The 27,332-nt window shown below is 41.7% G+C and overlaps 1 protein-coding gene across 7 annotated transcripts in view; it reads right to left on the reverse strand.

Annotated features, from left to right (window-relative positions):
• LOC308073618 (R3H domain-containing protein 1-like) overlaps positions 1-27,332 on the reverse strand; it is a 115,303-nt gene that overhangs the window by 30,054 nt on the left and 57,917 nt on the right. For 6 of the 7 annotated variants that reach the window (XM_080412631.1, XM_080412629.1, XM_080412626.1 and 3 more), the window contains 11 exons: positions 26,241-26,379; positions 21,586-21,664; positions 20,966-21,025; positions 20,128-20,268; positions 19,429-19,537; positions 18,168-18,263; positions 18,012-18,040; positions 17,267-17,320; positions 15,506-15,723; positions 4,248-4,405; positions 1,746-1,847 (listed from right to left, as the gene is read on the reverse strand). In XM_080412631.1, the coding sequence (XP_080268757.1) occupies positions 1,746-1,847; positions 4,248-4,405; positions 15,506-15,723; positions 17,267-17,320; positions 18,012-18,040; positions 18,168-18,263; positions 19,429-19,537; positions 20,128-20,268; positions 20,966-21,025; positions 21,586-21,664; positions 26,241-26,379 (1,185 nt within the window). The remainder of the gene's footprint in view (positions 1-1,745; positions 1,848-4,247; positions 4,406-15,505; positions 15,724-17,266; positions 17,321-18,011; positions 18,041-18,167; positions 18,264-19,428; positions 19,538-20,127; positions 20,269-20,965; positions 21,026-21,585; positions 21,665-26,240; positions 26,380-27,332) is intronic. The other variant, XM_080412630.1, reaches the window with a different exon arrangement.

The raw sequence follows: 27,332 nt of genomic DNA on the forward strand, positions 1-27,332 counted from the left end.
GGTTTGAATGGGTTAAAGACATATTTAAAGGGAAGAAATAAAGCCGACTTGTGTACATGTTTAAATAGATGTACTAGCGCTGTGCTCAGGATGATAATGTTACATTATGTATTCAGAGGTCCAGTGGACAGGACACCTAAAATAGAACTAGCTCCATTCATTCTGCCAAAAAGATTCACCCCCCCCCCCCCCCCCCCGCCATCATTTCTTATTCATGAGTCTTTCATCACTGTCTGTGTCAAATTATGCTCCAACGTTCTCATTTGTATGGCTACGACTCCTTAAAGATGTGGAGCTGTAAACGTGGAGACCGGAGAACAAAATATATATCGTTGCTGTCGGGCAGAAACCTCGCATCTCAGCTTTTCAACTTCTTTCTGTGTCTTTTTTTGGTAATGAATGCACAAAAGTAACAGCTTTGGTCATACATGGTTGAACCCATTAAGACCGGGAACGCATCTGTGTCATTTTTTTATTTGAGCTAGCCATTATTTTACACTTTGGCTATTCAAAAATAGCAGATATACAAGCTCATGATCTGCTAGTAGATCTGCTATTTTTAAAAAAAATTGAAAATATATGCAAATCTTTGAATATATATATTTTTTTAAAGTGAACATTTGTAACTTGAGTCTTTGCTTCTGGGGGTCCCTGGAACAAAATATTTTAGGATGGGGGTCCACGGCCAAATACATATTGTGGGGGTCCTTGACATGAAAAATACCACCGATATAGAAACATATATATATTGTTTTTTAACTTAGGATTTAGAAGACATTTGTAGAATCAGCCTTAATGGGTTCTTAGATGAATGCCATACTGTGCGAAAGTAACAGCTCTGGACATATACGTGGTTTCTGCCTGACGGCAACGATATGTCCCCTTGACGTTTGGCACGCACGTCGTTGCCACCGATTTACAAACAAATAACTCGAGACGAGCTCGACTTAACGAGGCCGTCGCAACCCTAACATCGTCTTTGATAAATGGCATCTGTGGCTCGTCTGGCATCTGTTTTCTAAATAAGCCATTCAATACGGGAACGCATCCGAGTCATTTTAAGAATTCTTTGGCTATATTCAAAAATAGCAGATCTACAAGCTCATAGCGCGGCACCGAGTGCCGCGCTATGAGCTTGCAGATCTGCTATTTTTGAAAAATCTTTCATTTGTGCAAATCTTTGAATATATATATATTTTTAAAGCGAACATTTGTAACCGTCAAATGTCTTCATTTTTCATGAAAACTATTGTTGCTATATCAGTGGTGCTCAACCTTTTTCATGTCAAGGACCCCAAAAATGATGTATATGTATTTGGGTCCCCGACCCCCATCAAAATATGTTTTTCCAGGGACGCCACAGAAGCAAAGATTTGAGTCAAAAATGATGTTTCAAAAACAATATATGTATTCAAAGATTTGCAAAAAAAAAATCTATATTTTTTTAAAATATCAGATCTACAAGCTCATAGGGCGGCACCGAAATCAAAGACAAATAAATTAAAAAAATGACACAGATGCGTTCCCGGTCTTAATGGGATAAGCCATTCCAAATATGGCTTGTTTACAATCCTCGTCTCGCCTCTCCCCTTCCTCAACCGAACGAGAGGGTGAAATGGAAGACAGAGCAGAAGATAAGAGCGTCAGTGGGATAGACCAGACGGAACGGTCTGAAAGGAGAACCTTGTGGAAGGAGGTGAAGAGGAGGAGGAGGAATAAGAAGACAAAAGGAGGTATATAGGTACCACAGTGTATTGTTGGTTAGGGGAGGCGGAGAGCAGAGACGTTGGATAAGAGATCGTGGAGTACTGGATAGTCTGAGCGGTGGGCAGGAGAGGTCTGGCCGGCTGAGAGAGAGGTCACAGAACACACACAGAGAGAGAGAGAGAGAGGAGGAATAAGAGGTGGAGGGAAATGTGTTTAGTTGAAGACAGACAAGGAGAGGAAACAGCGCAGCAAGAATAAGGAACCCAAAAGTTGTGTACTGTGTCAGAAACAAGGGGCAAAGGCCATCAGTTCATGATTAAGACCAGTGGTTCTCAACCAGTGGTCCAGGGACCACCAGCGGCGGTCCTTGAGGGGGTTTCAGGGGGTACATTTGGCTATTAAAAAATAGCAGATCTGCGAGCTTGTAGATCTGCTATTTTTGAACATTTTCTCTCTAAAGTGTTTGAAGAATTCTGTAGAATTTTGCGTTTTTTTTAACAAATATTCTCTTTTGGGGGTCCCTGGCACAAAACATTTTGAGATAGGGGGGGGTCTGCGGCCAAATGTAGATCAATTTAGGGGTCCCTTGGCATGAAAAAGGTTGAAAACCACTGATCCAGACAGAAAGAGTCAGAGTGATCGAGAGAGAGACAAAGCAAGAGAGAGGGAGTTTGAGTGAGGAGAGAGAGCGGTCGTTCAGGGAGCGGTTCTGACCAGTAATGATTCTAATTAATACAAAGGGCTTAGTCAACGGGACGACCATGATATGACTCTTTCCATCAAGGTCGACTCTGGTGGAAATCAATTAGGCGGGTGTTCATGTGAGGAGCGTGGGTTGGGGGGGGGGGGGTGAGGGGCTCTTGACTCAGAGCAAACGTTCTCCTACTCTCCAGAAAAGCTCTCATCAACCTGCTCCCCTCATGCCTGACGGTGTCAGCTCTCTGTGATTATTAGGAAAGGGACGTGGTGTGTCCCCCGCCCGGGGCAAGAGAGCAGCTTCCGTTCCTCATATAACCCCTGGGTTGTGCCACCATCACCACCTCGGGGGTCAACTCAATTTCCACTCCTGCTATTTCCGCTAATGAAACTCAAACTTTATGGCTCTGAGTTAACCCATTTAGACCGGGAACGCATCTGTGTCATTTTTCAGATTTATTTGGCTATTCAAAAATAGCAGATCTACAAGCTCATAGCTATCAAGCTATGAGCTGTTGTTGATCTGCTGTTTTTGAAAAATCGAGAAAATGTTTGCAAATCGTTGATTTTTTTTTTTTAAAGCAAACAGCTTTAACTAAAATCTTTGCTTCTGGGGGGTCCCTGGAACAACATATTTTGAGATGGGGGTCCGCAGCCAAATACACATAATTTGGGGGGGGGTCCTTGACATGAAAAAGTTTGTGAACCACTGATATTATAGCAACATACGTTTAAAAAAGAAAAACCCGTTCCCGATCTCAATGGATTAAGAAATAAATAATAAATAAAGAAATCAATCTGAAGAACTTTGCATGACAGCTTGTGACAAGAAGGGGGGAATGCTTGCAGATTGCCATTGGTAACTCTACCGGCATCTATGAATGCTAATGATAAGCGTTTGGGCTTTCCAATACACCAGGGGGGGGCTAAGGGTGGCAATGTTTAATTGACATTTGAACTCAATTCATTTACTCTGACGGGGGGGGGGGGGTGTCGACACCACAGGTCGCCAACTTTTAACTTTTGCTAAACGAATGACACGGCGCGAATACCAAGCGACGCAAACCAGCCGTGAAATGATTTGAATGATCCGTGCCATGTGGCATCTTCTAAACTGGATTTATAGGAGGACAAAAATCGACAAGCACTGACCCGAAAGTTAAGGGGATAAAACTGTTACGCAATATTCTATTTTACTCATTCAGTGCCAATGACGTGTAACACGTCAAAACTGTGTTTTCAGTGTTTATGCAAGATGGGCGTTCTTGGCCAACCTATGAGTGATCCTATGACTTCCAGTGAAGAGTGGACGCGGAAATAACGTGATCAAAACAAACCCAGCCCCGTCTGATCTAATGTTAAAGGATTTAGAAAAATAAAAAATTCTCTGCTTTGTTTTTTTTCTGTGTTTTTGGCGAGAACCAGCTATATTCAACAGCCAATAACTAAAGAACGGAGGAGGGTCGCCCGATGGAGGCAGAGACTCTCCTCCGTCTTTTGCAACACTCGGTGTGTCGATCATCCTGGAACGAAATATTCTGTGGCTCTTGAAAGGTTAGTAAAAATGCTCAAAAACGCTGGCACTGGCTGACTTAATTAATTCTGGCACTCAATGAGTTAAGATTAATAATCAGTAAAGTTCTCACCAGTTCTCCGGTGCATTTTTGCACGGGTAATTTTTTTTTAAAGAAAATACATTTTCAACAGGAGAAATCCCCGATACTTATGGCAGGGTCCACAATATAAACACAAATATTGAAATTGTGACGTTCAGTTGCTTAGCTCTCGTCAAAAAACTGATTGTGACGTGTTTATAGTGTTTGGGTGCCTTCGGGGCAGCAGACCTGGGAGAGGACATGATTGGCCGGCTGGTGCTGCTGGTGGGGGCCGGGAGGAGGTGGTGGTGGTGGTGGGGGCAGGGGCTGCTGGCTCCGGCCCTGCTGGGGGGCCAGGCTGGGGCTGTACACCACCGCGCTGCCATCTGGGTTCACAAAGGGCTGGCCTGGTGGGAGAGAGAGAGGAAACACAGCGTTATGACTCAAACGGCCCTGGCCATCAATGGAGACAAAAAATAATCTAAGTCCTCGATAATTCATCAAACACAATAATTCATTAACCCATTTAGACCTAAAGACAGTTTTTTTTAAAATATATATTATTCAAAGATTTGCAAAAATGTTCAAGATTTAAAAAAAATTGCAGATCTACAAGCTCATAGCACCGAGTGCCGCGCTATGAGCTTGTAAATCTGCTATTTTTGAATAGCCAAAGAAACCTAAAATGACACGGATGCGTTCCAGGTCTAAATGGGTAAAGGTTTAATTAACAAGAATTTGAATGCTGTGTGATAAAAAAAAATATTGTTCAGCAGCTACGATCAATATTCACAATAACCCATTATAATGTCATCATTTAACCCATTCAATCCGGGAACGCATCGGTGTCATCTTAGATTTCTTTGGCTATTAACTCTTAGACTGCCAGCTAGTACTTAGAAAAAATGTTTTTTTGTCCGTTTATTTTTTAACATTGAGGTGAATGGAGCAGCAACTTTTTGGAAAATGTTATCTCCTGGTTCTTTGTGACGAACGGAAAAACTGAAAACCCCCAAAAATAAAAAATACATTTAGATTTTTTTTTGTAAAAATTAATAATAGCTAAATTCTAAAAAAATAAATTAAAAAAATTGCAGATCTACAAGGTCATAGCGCGGCACTCGAGCTTGTATATCTGCTATTCTTCAATTGCCAAAGTATAAAATATGGATAAAGTGTCCCGGTTTAAATGGGTTTAAAACCCATCTTCTGTAAGACAACCGTCAATCTCCCATTAGAAAGATGAAACTATAATATTTTCAATACTAGCGACGGTAGGAGAGCTGGCATATTGTATGTAACAAAGAGATCCACTTGCATAAGCCTGAAGTCCACACTCCTTCGCAAACATCTATAATAAATGTGTACTGCACTTTTTAATTCAGGAAAGAAAAAAGGCTGAGAGTAGTAGAGGCACATTATCTAGCCAGGGCTAGATAATGAATTTAATATATTTGCCCTCTTTTTTTTATCCCAGGGTTCATTTCTGAATTGCTGATGGAAAAAGAAAAGAATAATATGCACGGTGCTCTCCTCCTGTGTGTTTCCTGTGCTGATACTTTGTGAATTCATTTATGTATGAATGCATCTCTCAGAGGCTCACTGTGAAATAGACTGGCTCGGAACGTTGATCCTTTTGAAAAGGTTGGTTTTCTTTTATGTAGAAAAAGAAAAAAGAAAAAGGTTGCTGGCGAGGAGCAAATCTTTTACCTATCCATCACTTTTATCAAGATGTTCCTCACTGCGGACATTCATTCCATGGGTTATCTAAGGCGGTGGTGGGGGTTCCAGGGGGTCCCCAGCAAAATGTGATAACCCATTAAGGCCCGAGGCCGATTCAAATTTTTTTTCCAAACAGTTTTTTGAAAAAAAATATTAAAACATTTATTTAAGATTTTTCAAAAATAGCAGATCTACAAGCTCGTAGCGCGGCACTCGGTGCCGCGCTATGAGCTTGTATATCTGCTATGACACAGATGCGTTCCAGGTCTCAATGGGTTAATATAGCATCACAATAATTTGAACCAATTTATGCATATTTTGTACTTTTATTTTGGAAAATAATTTCAAAAGTCTTGAAAATGTTTGGACATTATTGAATAATTTCAAAATTATTTTAACACAAATCATTTCTTCTGGGCGTCCCTGGCACAAAATATTGTCGGATGGGGGTCCGTGGCCAAATACATTCCGGGGTCCTTGACGTGAAAAAGTTTGAGAACCATTGATCTAAGACAGGGGGTCTTAAACTTTTCCATGCAAGGTACTCTCATATAGCCATAGCCTCTAGCTGTGGCCCCCCTATTGCAAAATGTCAAAAACTGTGTTGCGAGCTTCTAGATCGGCTATTTGAGCTATTTTCTGAAAACACATTGAAAGATTTTGACAATAATGACATGCCCAAAACAGGGATGCCAAACAGAAATTAAAACATTTATATATTTTTTTCCCCCAAAGACTTATCTTTTTCACCCTCTCCTTTTTTAATTGGCCCACCTGGCAGCCGGCACTTTGAAACCTTAAAGTTACTTGCATAACCCCGGTTCTCTGATAACATCAGTGCTGATCATTGATTGATTGATTGAAATTTTTATTAGGCAAAAGAATGTAAAACAACACAGTTACATTTATAATACTTTTGTCTAAAAGGTCCGACCAAAAAAGTCCTTGCGGACTTGTTTCCGTTGGGGTCCTTGAATTAATTTCATAGACGTATATGTTACAGGGTGAATGGAGAACCAGGGTGATTGAAGAAGGCTCGCTCGTTTTTACCACCCACCCAGCAATTCTGTAGAAGCAACACTAGACACTAGAGGGAGCCACAAGCCAGGCTTGTGCACAAGCATATATGGCCGCTACCACACACACACACACAGTCACACACACACACGCGCGTGCGCGCACGCACACGCGCACATGCTTTCAATGGACTGTTAAGATACTTTTATTGTGTTCTGCTGGCTTTTGTTTTAGTTTCTCCCTGACACACACACACACACACACACACACACACACACACACACAGTGATCCATGAAAAGAACTATTCTGTCCCTATCGGTTTACAAATCAAACGGCGCTGAGTCGACTAGTGGAGCGTCGGCCGGTCAGTGCGGGCACTCGCGCCCGGAGGCGCGAGGGCGCACTTCCTCGGCCTCAAGCTCCACTAAGTCGGCGCGCCGTGCGTGTGAACGCGTGTTCAGCGTTCCCCTCATAGATATTATGGTTGCTATGTGGGGGGGAACAACAAAAGACAGGTCTCCACTCTCCGTCGGCGCATCAAAGCCCCGCCTCTCCGCGCTCTCCTTCTCCTCCTCCTCGGAGGAGGAGAAGGAGAGAAGGAGAGGACGGGACGGTTTAAAACGCGAGGAGGAGGAGGAGGAGGAGGCTCCTCTTCCTCGCGAGCCTCGCGTAATAACCCCCCGCATCGCAGCGCCGTCCTCCTCCTCCTCCTCACGAGCCTCGCTAATAAACCCTGTCTCGAAAAGCCCCGCATCGCCCCGAAGCCCCGTGCCTAAAAACAAGCGCTCTGTCTTCAATCACCCTGGCTCTCCAAACACCCTGTGACATATATAGTAGCAACCAAACAGTTCAAATCAACATAAGAAACAGAGGTGCACATAGTCATGACTGTCAGAATAGGGAGGTCTACCCTCAACGTGCAGCATTTCCACAGCACTCCACAGACTATTAAAGATTTAGAGGCTTAGAGATGTCCTACCGCTTTTGTTTTTCCTAGGATGGCATGCAGACAGGAGCACTTGTTTTGGTTCACTCAACATCCTATTTTGGTTCACTCTAAGTCCTGCGTATTTGGGGGCGTTATATTGTATATTCATCGAAGGATCAACATCAAGGTTTTACAACAATTGCAGTACTTTTTAAATAACTTTAAAACAAGGCAGGCACGCTGACAGAGAGGCCTTGAGCACGGTGCCAGGCAAGCGAGTAACCTGCCAAGCAGCCGATGGCCTCATGGCGTTGACGGGTGCACCGTCAAGTAGTGGACGGAATAGGGTATCGCATTAAACAAAACAAGCGCTTCCTTCCCCCGTCCCCGTCTCAGCAAATCACAGGGCATCTGAGGTCAAGTGTTCAAATTCCATCCTAGGAAAAACAACATTGCCTATAATACAAATCATGTTTCCAGAGGAAAAATTCAGGTTTGCACTTTTTTTGTTTGTTGCTATGGTGCAAAGAGAGTCCTTAACCCCTTAAACACTAAATACCCTTCGCTAGGGGTCTTGTGGTTAACTGATGTTCCCCGGGCCAGTCCTCCTGACAATCCAATGACCTTCAAAAATATCTCAAGTTTTCAAATAGCAGCAAGCTAAATTATTTCCGTGTGCGCTTTTCAGGCCATGACCCCCCAAAATAATCATATTTGAACTGGGGACCACACAAAATCAATCTACAAGCTCACAACGCCTCACAACACGAGGCGTTGTGAGCTTGTAGATCGGCTATTTTCACAAGTTTTGTATTTTCACAAGTTTTGCCTCTTTCTAATATTATTTCACAACTTGTGATGTTTTGATCAGTTAGTTTGTCGATTACTTTTGATGCAGTAATGGTCTTTTTCTTTGCTTTCCTTTTTGTTGTTATAGGTATTAACACATTGGCTGCCAAAGACGCATATCTGCGTTCTATTTAATTTCTCGCCTGGCTGCCAAAGACGCAGATCTGCGTTCTATTTAAAAAAAATAAATAAAAAAGTTTTTTTCTTATTTTTAGACCCAAAGACCAAGGAGATATGATATATCAAAGATTTAAACTCCTATCCACTTCATTGTTAACTTAAAACTTAAAAAATCTGTATCTCGGCTCCTGAGAATTTTTTTTTTCAATGGAAAATCTCTGGCAGTCTACAGCCAAAAATCTGAAATAATTCTGGCAGGAAATGAGTTAAAAAGGTCTTTTAAATTGTCACTTCACTGTCATCTGGGGACCCCCCAAAAAAAGTCATGTGGGGACCCCCCTGGGGGTACCGACCCACAGATTGATAACCGCTGTAAACAAATTTCCATTTGCCAATTCCTTAAAAAAAAAAGTCAATAAGCACTTACACACCCTGACCAGTTAAAAAAAAACACATTAATGCCAGTCGTACACCCTTGCCTTAAGCTTATCAGCGTCATGCATATTTAATATGAGCAGAGTGAAGGAGAATACATTAGACAAGAGGCCAGACTATCCCTTTTCTTCCATATTCAATTACAAGTACAGTATGGCTTCATTATCCCGTGTCTCAGCAACACTTTGGGGAATTTGTTTTGACCAGCGTCGGTCGTATTGATCTTGTGAAGACAGCTATCGTTTTTCAAAGTGCCTTCCAAGTCTGACTGTGGGAGGGGAACGCGGAGTGAAGGAGGAAGGTCTCATTTGCATGCAAGCCCACATCATTAGACGTAGACTCCCGTGTTGGTTCAGAATATATTTTTTTTGGGGAAAAAAAAGATACACTTTCCGCTGGTTCAAGTTTACTTTTTAAAAGAGCAATCAAAGCCGGCGAGGCAAGTTCTAATTATCGTCCTCCGTAAAGTACTCACGACTTACATCTCGAAACTCAAACGCCCATTAATAATGCATGACGCTTTGTTGGTCGGCTTTTTCACTGTACTACCAATTTGGCTGCGAAAGGAACAATCTAACACCACCCCGTCCCCCGCCGCGCACACACACACACACACACACACACACACACACACACACACCCCTTCATTGTTGCGCTTTGTCTCGTTACACCCACACAAATGAACAAGTTGAGCAAAGGGTTATGCGGTTTAGCTGTGGGAATGCAAGTTGTTTAGTTTCCAGTTTAGCTGTGTAGAAGTAAGTTGTGTTAGTTTCCAGTTAAGAATTCAAAGTGACAGAGACAGGACAGAAGAAGAGACAGACACAAACAGACAAACGAGTGACCCTTCAAACCGCGTGGGACCACCTGGCTAAAGCAGACTTAGACTGCAACAAGGGTTGGGATTCCTTTACTAATTTTCCCCATTCCGGTTCCTTAACGATCTCGATTTCATAACGGTTCACTTTAACGATTCCTATAGGGCAGTGGTTCTCAACCAGTGGTCCGGGGACCACCAGTGGTCCTTGAGGGGGTTCCGGGTGGTCCCCAGCTAAATGATGGAGTCGGTAACCAAATGGACCCTTATAGATCTTTAACTCTTGAGCGTAAAATGAAACCTTCCTTACGGGTCCATTTGGTTTCATTTTACGCTCTCAAGAGTTATTGTTAAACATCTGCATTACTTAATTGAATAATTGTTATTTTGATCAACGTTTGCCTCTCCTATCTCTCCTATGATACTACATCAATAAAGCATGTGGAATTGTGGACAAAATCTTATCCAACGATAACAAAATATTCTAAGTCTCGTGTCTGAGAGGCTAAATCTCATCAAATGGTGGTCCTTGGCTTAAATGCCGAATAAATAATGGACCTTGACATGAAAAGGGTTGAAAACCACTGCTATAGGGGGTTCCAAATGGACCCTTACAGGTCTGTAACTCTGAATGTACAAATGGAACCAAATGGACCCGTAGTAATGATGGTCATGATGATTATAATTGCATAGCAGACAGTGAAGTCCACATAACCAGCTCTGACCGGTTCTTGGAAACCGGTTCCCAAATGTGATGGAACCCGATTCATCAACACGTTGGATCCGGGTTCCGTAATCCCAACCCCTATAAATGCAAACCATCAGTCCCCCCCCCCCACACCGGTTCCCGTAGGAGGGGCGGTACCAACCTGTATGCGGGTTGACCAAGATACTCCCCGGCGGGATCCCTGCGGCTTCCAGCGGAAGCAAATAGTAGCTAGCGTTAGTCATGGCTGTCAGAGGAGGAAGAGAAGGAGGAAGAGAAGGAGGAGGTGGAGGAGGTGGAGGTGGTGGCGGGTGCTGCAGCTGCAGCAGCACTGGCCCACTCCTGCCCACCTCGTAAGACACGGGACTACTAGTGCAGTCGAGTAGCGGGTAGGCCACGGCGGGCGGCGGTGGCTGGGGCGGAGCAGCGTTGTGGCCCGCCTGGGTTAGAGCTGGGATTGGGAGGGGCGGCTGCGAGGAGCGAGAGAGCGACCCCGTGGAGGACCCTACGCTACTAGATGACTCTGAACCTGGGGGGGGGAGGGGGTGGGGGGAGGAGGAAGTAAGGAGGAACAAGAAGGAAGGCCTTAACCACTTCAGACTAATTTATACTTTTTTTTGTACGAGGAAGTGTGTCGCTGGACGAAATTTAACCCGTTAAACCGGGGAAACCCATCTGTCATTTTTTTATTTTAACCATTTTAACCATTATTTTATACTTTGGGCTATTCAAAGATAGCAGATATACAAGCTCATGAGCTTGTATATCTGCTATTTTTTAAAATCTTGAACATTTTGTGCAAATCTTTGAATACATATTTTTTAAAGGGAACATTTGTAACTCAAATCTTTGCTTCTGGGGGTCCCTGGAACTAAATATTTTGAGATGGTTGTCCGAGGCCAAATACATTTAACTTTGGCGGTCCTCGACATGAAACGGTTTTAAAAAAATAAACTGTTCGGATTTAGAGGATATTTCTAGAATCCCCCAGATGCTAAGATTTTAGTTACAAATGTTCCCTTAAAAAAAAAATACATTATGTTCACAAATGTTCATGATTTTTTTTTAAATAGCAGATCTACAAGCTCTATGAACTTGTATATCTGATATTTTTGAATAGCCAAAGAAATCGTAAAATGACACAGATGCAGAGGTCTTAATGGATTAAGCTAATGTATTGCTTTCTTTTTAGAAAATGTGTTTCATCGAGCGACACGCTCGTAGTATAAATTTGGCTTTAGGGCACAGCAAAGACACGGCATGCTCTTTTAGTTGTAAAGTAGAAAAGACAGGACAGTCAGGCATGCGATGGAGGGGTTTAGGTGGAAGAGGCAATGTTGGTGGTGTTGGTGAAAGAGAGACAAACTCACCGGCTATTAATAATAGCCGTCAGTGAATACAACTGCGTCATCGGCATAGCTTTGTACCGACAACAAACTCAAAGAAATACTTTGAGGGGTCAAAAATCAAATTCCAAATGTATATAACTCATTATCTATTCTAATTACCTGTGGGAGAGTTGCTGCCATAAACTGGCGAAAAAGATAATGATATTACCATCTCTACATGACATGTTAATTAATTTTTTGATTAATGTCTTCATTTAGTTTTTTCACGTTGTTTTTATATGTGCCACAACTACCGTGTTGAGGGGAACACTGTGACACCCCAATATAATTAGCTCATTAAATGATCGGGATCTTCCGAGTAAGCCTGATTGAAGGGAGGATATTTGCTTGAGGTGAAACAAAATAGCACGGCTCTTGTTATGCAGACAAGATCACATCAACTTTTTCCTGGCGGCAGTTGAACTCATTTGAATTCACAAATTTCTGATATTCTCCTGCCAATATTATAACAACCAATAAATTAAAGGGTGAAAGGGGGGTTGAGAGGAGGGAGCTCTCATACAAGAGAGGGTTTTTGGAGGACTGTGTGGAGACATGCTGGGGCAGAAAGCCTCGGAGAGCCCGCTGTCAAAGACGAGACGGAGTGGAGATGAGTGAGTGGTGGAGTATTCTGCGGCACACAGCTACTACTACAAAGACCTCAGTCTGCTACTGCCAAGCAACGGCAGGAAAGCGCTTCGTCAATGTCACCTACTTTGTTGGAAACTGAGAAATCAAATCAAATTAAATTGATGGCAGGAAAAAAAAAGGAGATTAAAAATGCATGGCTTGTTTTTCTCTAGCCTGTGCCTGGCGTCACCGGCGCTTGGGAATGTGAACGACGAAGCCCTCCGATTTAACATTTAGTCTGAGCTTCGTGTCCGATATCTCATTCTGATTCAACTCTTGCCTTGCGTGAGTGGAAATAACGAAGGAGTGGTGGGATGAGGGTGGTTCACAACGTTTGTCTTTGTCGGATTCTTTTGAGAGTATGGCTCACAAGGCAGGTCACGAGCAGGTGACTAGAGTTGTTCCGATACCGGTACCGGAAATGCCCGATACTGCCCAACATGGTGGTATCGGCGAGTACGCCGGTCTATGCACCGATCCGATACCACCTAATACAGTGGTTCTCAACCTTTTTAGGCCGTGACCCCCCACAATAATCATATTTGAACTGGGGACCCCCCATTTTCTTTGACTATCTACATATATAGCCTATCTACAAGCTCACAACGCCTCGCGATGTGAGCTTGTAGATCGGCTATTTTCACAATTTTTGCCTCTTTCTTATATTATTTGACAATTTGGCAAATGTTTTATAGTATAGTTTGTTGATTACTTTTGATGCAGTAATGGTCTTTTTCTTTTTTGTATTAAAAAGGTCTTAAAAGTACATAAATTGTCCCTTCACTGTCATCTGGGGACCCCCCCAAAATGACCCACAGGTTGAGAACCACTGACCTAATACATCACATGATGATAGCTTGTTTATGCTACACAGATAAACAACAACACGTGAGGTGTTAGCAGACAACGTAAGGTTAGACTGTCAAACTATAATCATGGCATTCAATCGCTTTATGTATGCGTTCATGTTTCACTAGGGATGTGGATCGACACCCGGTTTAATATTTCTCAAAAACCTGAGAATCAATGAGGTCTAAGCTTAACTGAGACTTGCGGGTTATGGTTATGTCGTCAGAGACAGGAGTGATGTCATTTCAAATCAAACTGCTGGTGCACAAACATTGACTGTCATCGAGTTTTTTAATACAATTGAATTTCCTGCCAAGTGCCAACTGCCGTTAAAACGCTGCGCATGGCGTGTGCAAGCCAACTTCATTATTTGACCATTGTGCTTACTGCTACCGAGCTGAAAAGCTAAGCGACTTGCAAGTCGCCTAGAAATGACATAATTGAAACCGCAATCTCTGCGATATCTTAATTCATTAAGACCGGGAACGCATCTCTGTCATGTTAGATGTCTTTGGCTATTTTTTAAAAATCGTGATAAGTTGTGCAAATCTTTGAATATATTTCTTTTTAACATTTGTCAAATATGTTGTTCCAGGGACACCCAGAAGCAAAGATTTGAGTTACAAATGTTCGCTTAAAGATATATATTCAAAGATTTGCATACATTTTCACGATTTTTACAAAAATAGCAGATCTACAAGCTCATAGTGCGGCACGTGCGGCACTCGTGCCGCACTATGAGCTTGTAGATCTGCTATTTTTGAATAGCCAAAGAAATCTAAAATGACACAGATGCGTTCCCGGATTGAATGGGTTAAAGTGACGATACAAACATTAACCAATACCCTCAGTGTGAAAACGAAACACCTGAGCCAAGCCAATCCAACACTGATATCAACTAGATCACATCCCATGCAGGGTTAGTAGCATAGAGCTTTATATATTTATTTTCAATGCACTGGTATCGGATCGTACTCTGTTTAAGCCCAAACTCAAGTTCAGGTTATTGGAAATCGGGGGAAAAAAGGTATCGGAACATCTCCAGCCGTGATGTGCTGCACTACTGACCAGCCAGTGGATGGGGGGCATGGGCTGCTGGGGGGTCAAAAAGCCGACATGTGTGGTAGATGATGGATGGGTATCTAAAGGGCATGAAACCAACTACTTCATCAACTGGCCCACAGTGGCATGCGGATTCACACTATCCCCCCCGACCCCCCAGCCAATTTAATGTCTATGGTACATGAACAGAGAGAATCAAAGTTGAATTTGGTCGTTAGTTAAACAAAAAGAAGAAGACAGACCGTCATGGCCAAAGTGGCACACGGGCCAAAGTGCCAGGCAGGACCGGCCAGATTGACCAAACGTCTTCACAGACAGTAGCGAATCTACATGCTCAACGCCTCACAACTATGAGCTTGTAGATGCTATTTTCACCGAATTTTGGGCGCCCCGGAATGGGGACGCTAGGGTTCAAGTGGTTAATTTAAATCAGTGGTTCTCAACCAGTGGTCCTTGAGGGGGTTCCAGGTGGTCCCCAGCTAAATGATGGAGTTGGAAAACAAATGGAGACTTATACAGTAGATCTTTAACTCTTGAGAGCGTAAAATGAAACCAAATGGACCCGTAAAGGGTCCTTTCGGTTTCATTTTACGCTCTCAAGAGTAAAATTATTGTCAAACATCTGCATTACTTAATTTACAAGTAGTAACACAATTAGAGAATGTAGAAGAATTGTTATTTTGATCAACGTTTGCCTGTTATCTCTCCTATGGTACCAACATCAATACAGCATGGATGGAATTGTGGACTAAATCTTATCCAACGATAACAAAATATTCTAAGTTTTGGGTCTGAGAGGCTAAATCTCATCAAATGGTGGTCCATGGCTCAAACGCCGAATAAATAATGGACCTTGATATGAAAAGGGTTGAAAACCACTGATTTAAATCAACACACATTTCTTATTTTTTTTGCTGTTGAACGTTAAGGTGTTGATTCCAGGCCCCTGGATGTTTTATGGACAAAGGAGGGGACACACTTACCGGTCTTGGAGAGGCGGCCCATGCTCTTGCTGCTGCCCGAGCTGTCTCCTCGGATGAGGACAGAGATGCCACTGAAGCTGCTGGCCTTGGTCATGGCCGGCCGCAGGTTGCGGTTGGAGCTGTCCGAGTCCGTGCTGCTCCACGGCCGCGGGTCGGTGTACTTTGGCTCGTTCTCGGAGCTGCTCTGGCGGCTGTTGGTCGAGCGGCCGTCTTTTAACCTGAACGGCCCCGTTTTTTCAAAAGCAAGCGCAAGTGAGGAAAAAAAAATTAATGCACGGAAAACGGCCTGGCAGTACTGCCGGGAACTGACAGCTTATATGCAAATTATGACAATTGTGCAGTGGTGGAAAAAGTACTCAGATATTGTACTTAAGTAAAAGTATTAATACTGAAATATAGAAATACTCCGTCACAAGTAAAAGTCCAGAATTCATAATTTACGTGAGTAAAGGACAAAAGTATTGGTATAAAAAAAAGTACCAAAAGTAAAAGTACTAAAATGTTTGAAAATAGCAGATCTACAAGCTCGCGACGCGTTGTGAGCTTGTAGATCGGCTATTTTCAAATAGCCGATGTATAAAATATGGCTTAAGTGGTTAATGTATGTTTAATAATATTATAATTTATATCTGCAAAGTAAATCGTAACTAAAGTTTTCAAATAATTGTAGTGAGTAATAGTACAATATTTGCCTCTGAGATGTAGTGGAGTAGAAGTAAAAGTATTGTAAATGGGAAATACTCCAGTAAAGTAAAAAATACCTCAAAATTGTACTTAAGTACAGTACATGTACATAGTTACTTTACACCACTGCAATTGTTTAGGTACACCGTTGTGTTACTAAGGTTAACATGGCAATATCTGCTTAGTAAATGGCTGTTTATTAGTCGCCGACAGGCAGAAATCTTGTATCTCCCATTTTTCAACATAGTTTTTTTTTGTAAATGATTGCCCTATTTCGTCGTATGACAGTGCCGTGCAAAAGTAGCGACGGGGCACCGTGAGGAAGGTCTAAAATGTTGAAACTTAACTACTTAAGTCAGTCTGTGGGTTTTATAACCAATGAAAAGTACTACATTTGATCCAATGGAACACAGGTTATTTTTTCTCCATATGCTGAACAAAGTCACGTTTTTTGGACATCCAAGGTTTTCAATTGACAATGACGATATTATGCTTTATGATCTGTTTAAGCCATTAACCCATTAACTGCCAAAATTATTACTGTCCGAGTTTGCCCACTGCCAGAGATTTTTAATTGAAAAAAAAAAAGTACTCAGGAGCCGAGATACAGAATTTTTAAGTTTTAAGTTAACAAGGAAGTGGATAGGAGTCTAGATCTTCGAAAAATCTTTTTTTTTAAGTGCACGTAGATCTACGCGACTGGCACGTGGCGGCTTTAAATAGGTTCGCGTAGATCTACGCGATTGGCAGTCAATGGGTTAAGACCTGGAACGCATCTGTGTCACTTTAGATTTCTTTGGCTATTCAAAAATAGCAGATCTACAAGCTCATAGCGCGGCACTCGGTGCCGCGCTATGAGCTTGTAGATCTGCTATTTTTGAAAAATCTTGAACATTTTTTGTTGTTGATTTTTTTCAAAAAACTGTTAGGATTTAGAAAACATTTTTAAGAATCGCCTCAGGTCTCAATGGGTTAATGTCTTAATTGATCCCCTGGTACTAATAGAGTTCCTTATCACTCTATTATCACCACATAAAGTAGCATCACAGTCCAATTATGGAAAAAGAGACAATTCACCTAAATATCTGCCGCCTTTGCTGAGTGCTGTTGCAGGCGTCATCTTCTTGTATCCTGTGGACACAGAAGATGGCATATTGTAATGTGACAACCTTGCAGGCATAATTCATTATCATGCAAATGAATGGTTCACCTTAACCCTTTTAGATCGGGAACGCGTCTGCGTCATTTTTAGATTTCTTTGGCTATTCAAAAAGAGCAGATATACAAGCTCATAGCACGGCACCGAATGCCCCGCTACGAGCTTGAAGATCTGCTATTTTTTAGAAAAATAAATCGTGAACATTTTTGCAAATCTTTGAATTTATATATTTTTTTAAAGCGAACATTTTTAACTCAAATCTTTGCTTCTGGGGAAAAAAAACGTATGTTGCTATAATCAGTTCTCAAACGTTTTCATGTCAAGGGCCCCCAAAAACATATGTATTTGGGCGCGGACCCCCATCTTGAAATATGTTGTTCCAGGGACCCCTCAGATGCAAAGATTTGAGTTAAAGATTTTCGCTTTAAAAAAAAATATATATATATATATATATATATATATATATTCAAATTCAATATGCACAAAATGTTAAAGATTTTTCAAAAAAAATGCAGATCTACAAGCTCATAGCGCGACACAAAGTGCCGCACTATGAGCTTGTATATCTGCAATTTTTGAATAGCCAAAGAAATCCTAAAAATTACACAGATGCTTTCCCGGTCTGAATGGGTTAAAACAGGTAAGAGAGAGAAGAAGGCAAACCTTTTTTCGAGAGCATAGCCATCTGGACCCTGGAACACAAAATATAGAAGCATTGCTTACTTTTCAGACACAAAACGTACACATATACACACACACTTATAGAACAGCAAAAGTATTTCTGCTTTGTGGTAAAAAAAAAAAGAGAAACATTCTCACGTCTTGAGCGAATATCCTGTCTCTGGCTCGCTGGTACTCCTCCTCTCGCTCCTCTATGGACTTGCTCCGTCTGTCGTCCTTCAACCGCATTCGCATCTGAAAACGTGGAAAAACCAACAAGCCGTTTTTTTAACCACGTACACCCTACTACACTGTACATAGTCACCTGTTTATTTAGCCTATAATGAAATGTCACCGAGATGAAAGTGGTTACCAACTACTAGTCAAACTGTGTGTCAAATGGCATTCATGAAATCACTGTCCTAAACTGTTGATGTGCTCAAAAGTACAGTAATGCAAACGCGAGTGTGTGTGTGTGTGTGTGTGTGTGTGTGTGTGTGTGTGTGTGTGTGTGTGTGTGTGTGTGTGTGTGTATGTTGGGAGGCGGTTAATAGCCCCTGCACAGGCACATTCCATTATCGAAAAAATGTCTCGTTAAAATTTTCGCATTCATCAAAAACAATGGGCAGCTATTGGTTTCAATGAAGAACGCTGACGATGCTTATATGCACCACCCCCCCCACCCCTCCCACACATAATGTAGTGTGGCTTGTTAAATAAAAGCCAGCAAAACGTTCAAGGTATCTCGTCCAAAGCTTGCCAAACCCACCGACTCCACAGTAAACAGGTGCATATCACCATTTGGCAATTAGTGCTAAGGGACTAATTAAAACGTTTGACAAATTTGCCACAACATAGGGACACCAGGGTTAATCTGGTTAACATGCATTCTTTTATAAAATTGTGCTATTATCAAACAAACATCAAACATATCAGTCTACATTTTCCAAATGGCGATGCATGTATTTAACCCATTAAGACCTGAAGCCGATTCTACAAATGTCTTCTAAATCCCAGCAGTATTCTGAAAAAAATACTTATGTTTTTCTATATCAGTGGTGCTTAAACTTTTTCAGGTCAAGGACCCCCAAAATGATATGTATTTGGCCACCGACCCCCATCTCAAAATGTTTAGTTCCAGGGACCCCCAGGAGCAAAGATTCAAGTTAAAAATGTTCGCTTTAAAACAATATATATTCAAAGATTTGCACACATTTTCACGATTTTTCAAAAATAGCAGATCTACAAGCTCATAGTGCGGCACTCGGTGCCACGCTATGAGCTTGTATATCTGCTATTTTTGAATTCCTAAAGTATAAAATAATGGTTTAAGTGGTTACACAGAAATCCAACCCTGGCTGTGTGTCCATAACAACTTAAACGCTAGTGATCTGATCTACAACTTGAAAGGGAACCGTACCATGTTGTCATCTTTGTCCGAGCTGGAGTTGTCCCTTTTGAGAATGTACCGCTTCTGGAAGTCGTCCGTCTTGTCATCTTTGATGTGTTCTGAGAACTTCTGATCAGGTCTGCAGAGAGGGCAAGGAGGAGGAGGAGAGGAGAGGAGAGGACGGGGGGAAAAGGAACACAATGAAAAACCTGGAGCACTCATGAGGGGCGTGCTTCAAGAAAACCTGAGATGTTTACACCAACCTCTTTACGTCTTATAAGCCCTACCTACCCCTCACCCACTGAGCCGCTCCCCCCCCAACCCCCCCCCCACTCCGCGATATTGAAAAATGCAGATAATTAAGTTTCCCCCAAAAAAACTCATTTCGGGGGGACCGCACAGGAAAATCTGTTTTGCCCCGTATTGAAGATACAGAGTCAGTAATTTCTGCAAGCCTAAGCCGTTTGAATTAAAGCAGGGCCCCGAGAAATTCAATTCTTGGGGACGCGGAGAGAGAGGATTGGAGGCTCTGTGAGTGTGTGTGTGAGTGTGTGTGTGAGTATGTCTGTGTGTGTGTGTGTGTCTGTGTCTGTGTCTGTGTGTGTGTGTGTGTGTGTGTGTGTGTGTGTGTGTGTGTGTGTGTGTGTGTGTGTGTGTGTGTGTGTGTGTGTGTGTGTGTGTGTGTGTGTGTGTGTGTGTGTGTGTGTGTGTGAGCAAGAGATTACTCACATTCTTGTATTGCTAGTTTTGTTGATGATTACAGATTTCCCGGTTGGATCAACGTTGTGGTCTAGGCCAAAGTAGGCAGCCACTCGGTGCAGCAGCATTCTGTGGTACGAGGTCATCGGGGGGAACTTTCTCTTCTGGCTTCTGGGGACGTTATAAGGAACGGAGGGAGAGAGGGAGGGGGAGGGAGGGATGAAGAGTGAGCGGGACAGAGAGAGAGAGAGAGAGAGAGAGAGAGAGAGGGCAGAGGAAACAAATCAATAATTCAGCGGGGACCAAGGGGGACAATTAGAAACACGTTTTTTTTTTTAAACAGCGCTGCTTCCAACATAGCCCGGAGTCAAATCTCATTAGCACTCCCCGGGGCGACGTGCGGAACCATCATAGGGAAAATTATGCGGACTTTAATAGAAATGACAAGGAACGGGCTTATTGGCTTGAAACGTAAACCCAAAAGCATTAACCCGTTAAGACCGGGAACGCATTTGTGTCATTTTTTCTTTTTTTTCTTTGGGCTATTCAAAAATAGCAGATATACAAGCTCATAGCGCGGCACCTGTTGAGCTTGTAGACCTGCTATTTTTGAAAAATCTAAAAAAAATTGTGAAAATCTTTAAATTCATAAAGCGAACATTTTTAACTCAAATGTTTGCTTCTTGGGGATTCTACAAATGTCTTCTAAATCCTATCTTTTTTCTTTTTTTTTACTGAGTTGCTATATATATATCAGTGGTTCTCAAACGGTTTCATGTCAATAGCCCAAAGAAATCTAAAAATGACACAAAGATGCGTTCCCGGCGGTCTCAATGGGTTAAGTGGGCCAAAGGGAGCGTGCACTCACTCGTTATTACTGATAAAGTCGAGGATGTCCTGTTCCAACTTCAGCAGCATCATTCTGTCCCTGTGAATGTTAAGGCACGGCAACAACAACAACAAAAAATAACTGCAATTAGGAAATCTTCATGGCAATGTCAAGTGTTGAAAATGTAACCTTTTGGAGAGCAGCTCTTTTTTCTTTTCTCATGCTTAAATCGTCAGTTGAAGATAACAGCTGACAAAACGCCTCTGGAAGTGGCTGAGGTTGTCATCACGACCATGACATTTTAGCTGATGATTAATTGACGCATAAATAATTGCGAGTAATAATTTAATTGTGTTTTTTTGGCATTAAACGTTGGAATATCTAAATAAAAATGACATTTCTATTTGGCTTTTAGGCTTTGCAAAAGCAGGGGCCAAAACAGGCCATGATTTTAATACATTTATACTTTCAAGCATTTTTTAAAAATTGCGGAAATAGCATATCTACAAGCTCACAACACATGAGCTTGTAGATCGGGTATTTTCACTAGTTTCCCCAACACGTCAATTTATACAGATGAATGGAAACGATTCCCGACGATTATGCAGAAATAGTGCTTATGTAATGAATAACTGTGACTGGTCTATGTCTCAACACACCTGGGGTTGTTCTTCAGGGTGTTTACTAGGAACTCGTGGAGATCGATCCCAGTGGAGTCTGTGTATTCCTGACTGGAATCTGAGGAGGATGAGGACAAACAAACAAAAGGACAAGGTAAAACATACAGACACACAACAGGGACCGTTCAGTCTTTCACGTCTAAACCCAATTAAACCTCATATTCTTTGATCCCCTGCAATTTTTCCCCCTTATATTAAATCTCTCTGCTGAAAAGAAGACGATCTACAAGCTCACAACGCGACATGACGCAGGGCATTTGGAGTAGTATTGGGTACAGAATCAAAAAATGCCAGGTACCAGGTACCTAGAGCTGCCCCCTGAAAATCGACGATTCGAGCAGTCAGTCGAAGACCCTTCAGTTGACGGACATTATTTTATTCCAGCAGACTTTATTACTTATTTTGTTTGCCTGTTGATTTCTTCCCAATAGATTCAAGTTAGTTTCACCAACTTCAAAGTTACATCCAGTTGGTAGCACTTGCACCAGGCACTTAAAAAATGTAATGTCTAATCAGATTAAAAGTTTCCAATAGAAGTAGCTCTTATTTTGAAATCTGATTATTTAAGCCATCTTGACGCTGGTCGGAAGTAAACAAAACAAAGGACCTTGATTAAACGCAAGATTTTATCAAAAAAATCATTTACGATATGAAAGCCACAACACTTGTGAATGTACACACTTTGGAAGTGCCTTTTCTCTCGACCTTTAGCTGTAGAGTCCTTAATTATCTTATGCTGGCAACAGTTAACGTTGCACTACAGAACGGAACAGAGGTACGTACGTATCTATCTGCCAGGACCTGTCAGTGGCTACCTCGGGCATCAACACATACATATTCAGGCGTCCGTCTGTTTACATATGAACAGAGCAGAGTGAGGAGCTAGCGTGTAGCATGCATGGCTAACGTTCAGTGTTGCCATGTCCGCTTATTATAAGCGACTTTGGGCTTCTTTGTCTGTAAAGTTGCTTGCTTGATATTGGCAGTTGCGGGTTGTGTTTTTTTGGGCTTGTTAGTGTGGTTGCCCGAATGGGCAACCAGACTATTGTTATAGATAAACTTTATTCTTTATAGATAAACAATATTTCAAACCATGTCTCCTCCCACAGTTTATTTTTCCCAATTTAGTGCTATATGTCAAAATGACCGGTCTCACCGGGAATCGTGCGCTTGTATAAGGCTAAGAGATTGGTTGCATAGTTTTATTGATATTGATTTATTAGTGCATTAAATTTCCCCATCCACTTTAATGGAAAAGTGAAAAAACTCAAATTCAAATATTTTTTGCTCTGAAACCGTAAGAGCTATAGTTACCAGATTTGGTGGGGAGGTTCATGATTTAGTCCGAAATTATTTTTAAAAAAAACATTACACCAGTCGGCCTCATGGTGGCGCTATAACAGCCCACTTAACGTTTTGGCCTATAACTCTTGAACCGTAGGTCCTAGAATAAAATTTTTTTCCCCTAGATTCCTTGGGTCATGACGCAACTCCCCATATAGGCCACGCCCATTTGCGTCAGGATAGATTTTCCATTTCCATTTCGAATTTTCTTCAAAACACACTTTTAGCTCCTCCTCCCACATATTTTCTCCAAATTTCACAAAACTCGGTACACATGATCTCTGGACCCATGCGATAATCTGGAGCGAAACAGAATTTTGATAGTCCATACCGTTCGTCCGTAAATGGCTTCCAAAGTTAGCGGAAGGGGCCCGTTTTACAAAAAAGACCACAAATCACGAACGAAACGTCCAGTCAATCCCAAATTTGAATCACATGTCGAGGGTGGTTTACTCAACGAAACTCCAAAAGCATTTCCACTTTGATCCATAGGGGGCGCCACAAATGCACAAAATGTAACCGTTTGATGCAAAAACCTTATTTTGGGGGGATCAATCCTCTCAAAATGAAACGCAAGTGATCTCAGGAGTTACGTGACAATGTAATTGGCACAGCCTCCGACGTTATTCCTCCCAGCGTATTCCTCGAGTCCCGGCGGCAGCGACCCGCGACTAGCGTCGGTGCAACCACACTCTGCAATTGCCCTGAATTGCGACGCGTCTAGTTTCTAAAGTGTAGTTGCTTATTTGGGCTTGCTTAAAACATTTTTTTAATTATTATTTAACCAGGGCTTATCAAATATTTTCATGGCTCTCAAATATTTTCATGTGATGGACCCCCAAATTACTACGCATTTGTCCCTGAACCCAATCTGAAAATGTTTTGTGCCAGGGAGCCCCACACCAGATTTGTGTTAGAATGTTTCAAAAATCTTCCAAATATGCCACATTTTATTTCAAGATATTTTTTTAAATAGCCGATCTACAAGCTCACAACATGGTGCGACGCGTTGTGAGTGGCTACCGATTCCGAGCCTTTGATTTCGGAATCGGTACACTGTATCAAACATCAATTTCGGTACATTGTCGGTACGTATCGAGTATCGTGACGGCCTTAGTTAACAGTGTCACTAGTTAATAGTTTCACCACAAATGCGTTACTGCTCAGTGGCATTCTTCAGTTTCTCTCTTCGGTCAGTTTTCCCCAAAGAGACTGGAGTGTCGCTTTGTCGTGATTAGTTGAGGCTAGCTCTACTGTGCTAGCGAGATGCACTGTGTGCTAGGACAGAGTCCTGCTCTCAGAGGCCACAACACATCAAGCTATAAATTTATCCTCAAACGATTCAACCGGTACTGCTTTCTGCAAAGCTCTTCAACTTCGGTTTTAAAAAGTGCATTAGACAGTAAATGAAGTTATTATAATTAGTAGCACTAGTAGTAGTGAATAAACATGATATGAGAGTTTATATTCAACACAGTTCTTAAAAAGTTGACAATTATTGACGTAATATTAGTTTAAAAACTGCGTTTGCTGAATTTAAACACCAGTATTTTCAGGACAAAACATTTCAGTATGGATCCATCTCAGGTCCGACTATACACAGTTTGTACAGTTAAGAGTTTATGTCAGTCAACTCTTAAAAGAGCAAACACATTTTATTATTCTAACATTTGTTTTGTTTGAATCGATAACATCCTAACGATACCCATTCCTAGGTGTGAGCTTGTAGATCTTGCCATTTTTAACGAATGTTCACCCATTATGAAATGCCCAGAAAAAGGACGCCACGGTTCATGTGGTTAACACATTAACCGCCAAGAACGTAGTCCTACGGTCCGTTAAATCCAACTGTTAAGCGCCGAGACCGTAGCCCTACGGTCCACGGTCTTTTCGCGCTAAAAATTTCCGGGTGCACTTTCGGAATTTTTTTGTTGTTTGTTGTTTTCCGTTTCCGGTTTGATGACCGGAAACAGAATTATTTGGGATCCGGTTTTGACGATCACGTCCGCCCTCGTTCTACAGACGAAACTGAAACTCAATTCTCTTCCTGTAGTTTTTTCTCCTCGCATATCACTGTTTAACGTAATCCGCTCTAACTACAACATGGATGCCCCGTTTGACACGTGGTTTTCACTGGGAGATACAGTGAGATGTCGCCGAAGTAAACAGACCGTGTACGGCTCAATCTTAAGGATTTTAACAAGATCTATGGCGACATGAAAAAAACAAAAAAACAACAATAACACCTTGGCACTGGTGAGTACATTATGAGATTAACCTCTGGCGGTCGATGTGTTAAAAGGAAAATGACCTTTTTTTAAACAAAACAATGCAAACTACATTAAGCCATTAAGACCGGGACAGTAGGGGTGTGCCGATATATCGTCCCGCGATATATCGCGATACGTTTTCGTGACGATATGTATCATTTTGGGGGAAAAAAATATTGGTTTGAAAAAAAGGGGGAAATTATTATTGTTTTTTTTTACAATAATAATAATCAGGCATGCAAACAGCCCCGAGGTGAAAAGGGTGACAACATGGTTTTTTTTGGGTCAGGTGTCACACTATTGCCCTATTTGAATTCAAAACGGCTATTGTAGCTGAAAAGCTACAAGTTTGCATGTCTGAATAATGCAAAACAAAAATATTTGTTTGCATTTGCTTCCCCCCCCCATATATTTTCATAATAAAAAAGTACCATATATCGTATCGTATCGATGTCGTGAGCCCAATATCGTATCGTATCATGAAATTAGTGTATCGGCACACACCTACGGGACAGCATATGTGTCATTTTAAGATTTCTTTGGCTATTCACCAAGTGCCGCGCTACGAGCTTGTAGATCTGCTATTTTTGGAAAATCGTGAAAATGTGTGCAAATCTTTGAATATTATATTATCTAAAGCGAAAAAAAATTACTCTTTACTTCTGGGGGGTCCCTGTAACAAAATATTTTATGGGGGTCCGCGGCCAAATATGGCCATTTCTCATTTGGGGAGTCCTTGACAAGTTTGAGAACTACTGATATTATAGCAACAAAAAGTTCTTTCAAAAAACTGTTAGGATTTAGAAGACATTTGTAGAATCCCCCCAGAAGCAAAGATTAGAGTTACAAATGTTCGCTTTTAAAAGATTGGCACACATTTTCACGATTTTTCAAAAATAGCAGATCTAGAGTGCTATGAGCTTGTATATCTGCTATTTTTGAATAGCACAAATACATCTAAAAATGACAGATTCTTTCCCGGTCTAAATGGGTTGAGAGAGACTTTTAAACTGGGCACACCTCGGGATAGCATCTTCCTGGGCATTCGGTCAGGCTTCTCCAGCTTGTCACTGCTCTTCTCCTTGTCTTCCTCATTCTTGTTCAGTGTCGGTGGCTCCTCTTTGTCAAACGATTGGGTGAGCTGGATCTGAATTTCATCCTACAGGAGCAGAGGTAAAAATAATAAAAATAAAAATAAACGGTTATTGCATTTTGCAACAGACCATGGTTCAAATTGAGCTTTTGCAAATTAGCACCTTAAAAGGAGTAGTTCACTTATTTTCGATAATAATTCGGACACATAATTTGATGACCGACGGAGACTCAAAGGAGACTGTGTCTCCTACCGGAGACATTTAGCCTGGTTCCAGGCGAATCTGTCATTGCAAAAAAAAAAATGTCCTTGGCAGATTAGGTCTGGCCCCTCTTAACTCATTCAGTGCCTAGCTTATTTATGGAATTTTGGCTCTGAGTGCCACAGCCAAAATTCATTGTAAAAAAAAGTTGTTGAAAAAGAAGTTGTGAGGGACCAATCAGAGACCAGTATGTAAATATAGGGCGGGTTTATCACCAGAGGCATTTTTTTTTATTTGCCCCTCAGAAATGCAGGTTCCACACAGAGACTAATATCTACGCAGTGATATTATTCTGGCCATGCCAGGCTAGGAGATATTAGCATCTTTCCGCCGGTCATCACATTATTGGCTTAGGAATGCGACAAAAACAAAAAAAATCTGGGGTGTTTAACAGATAGAAAATAAGTAATTTTTTGATTGACTACTCCTTTAACAATTCTATTTCCTTTGGAAATCGCAAAATCATGGTCAGGTAATAGATAAAGACGTGAAACTAGAAAAGCCAACATGCTAGCCTCTGCGCGTCGGCACACAGACGATACGTACAATCCATCACCATGAACGCGCAAATGTCTCTCTAAGATGGCCGCGGTGCTAGAAAGCGCCTCCTGCTCGCTTGTTGTGTTATTTACCACTCTGCCATAATGGTTAAGAGCCAGAGGGCTTTCTGGTGGAGAACGTGGTGTGAATTATTACCGAGGAAAAACAAACTGAAAAACGGATGGAATAAAACAACAGCCACAGTGGACTAGCCTCG

This window comes from Gymnoscopelus braueri (assembly GCF_963280865.1).
Source record: "Gymnoscopelus braueri genome assembly, chromosome: 18".
In the NCBI taxonomy this organism is placed as follows: Eukaryota; Metazoa; Chordata; class Actinopteri; order Myctophiformes; family Myctophidae; genus Gymnoscopelus; species Gymnoscopelus braueri.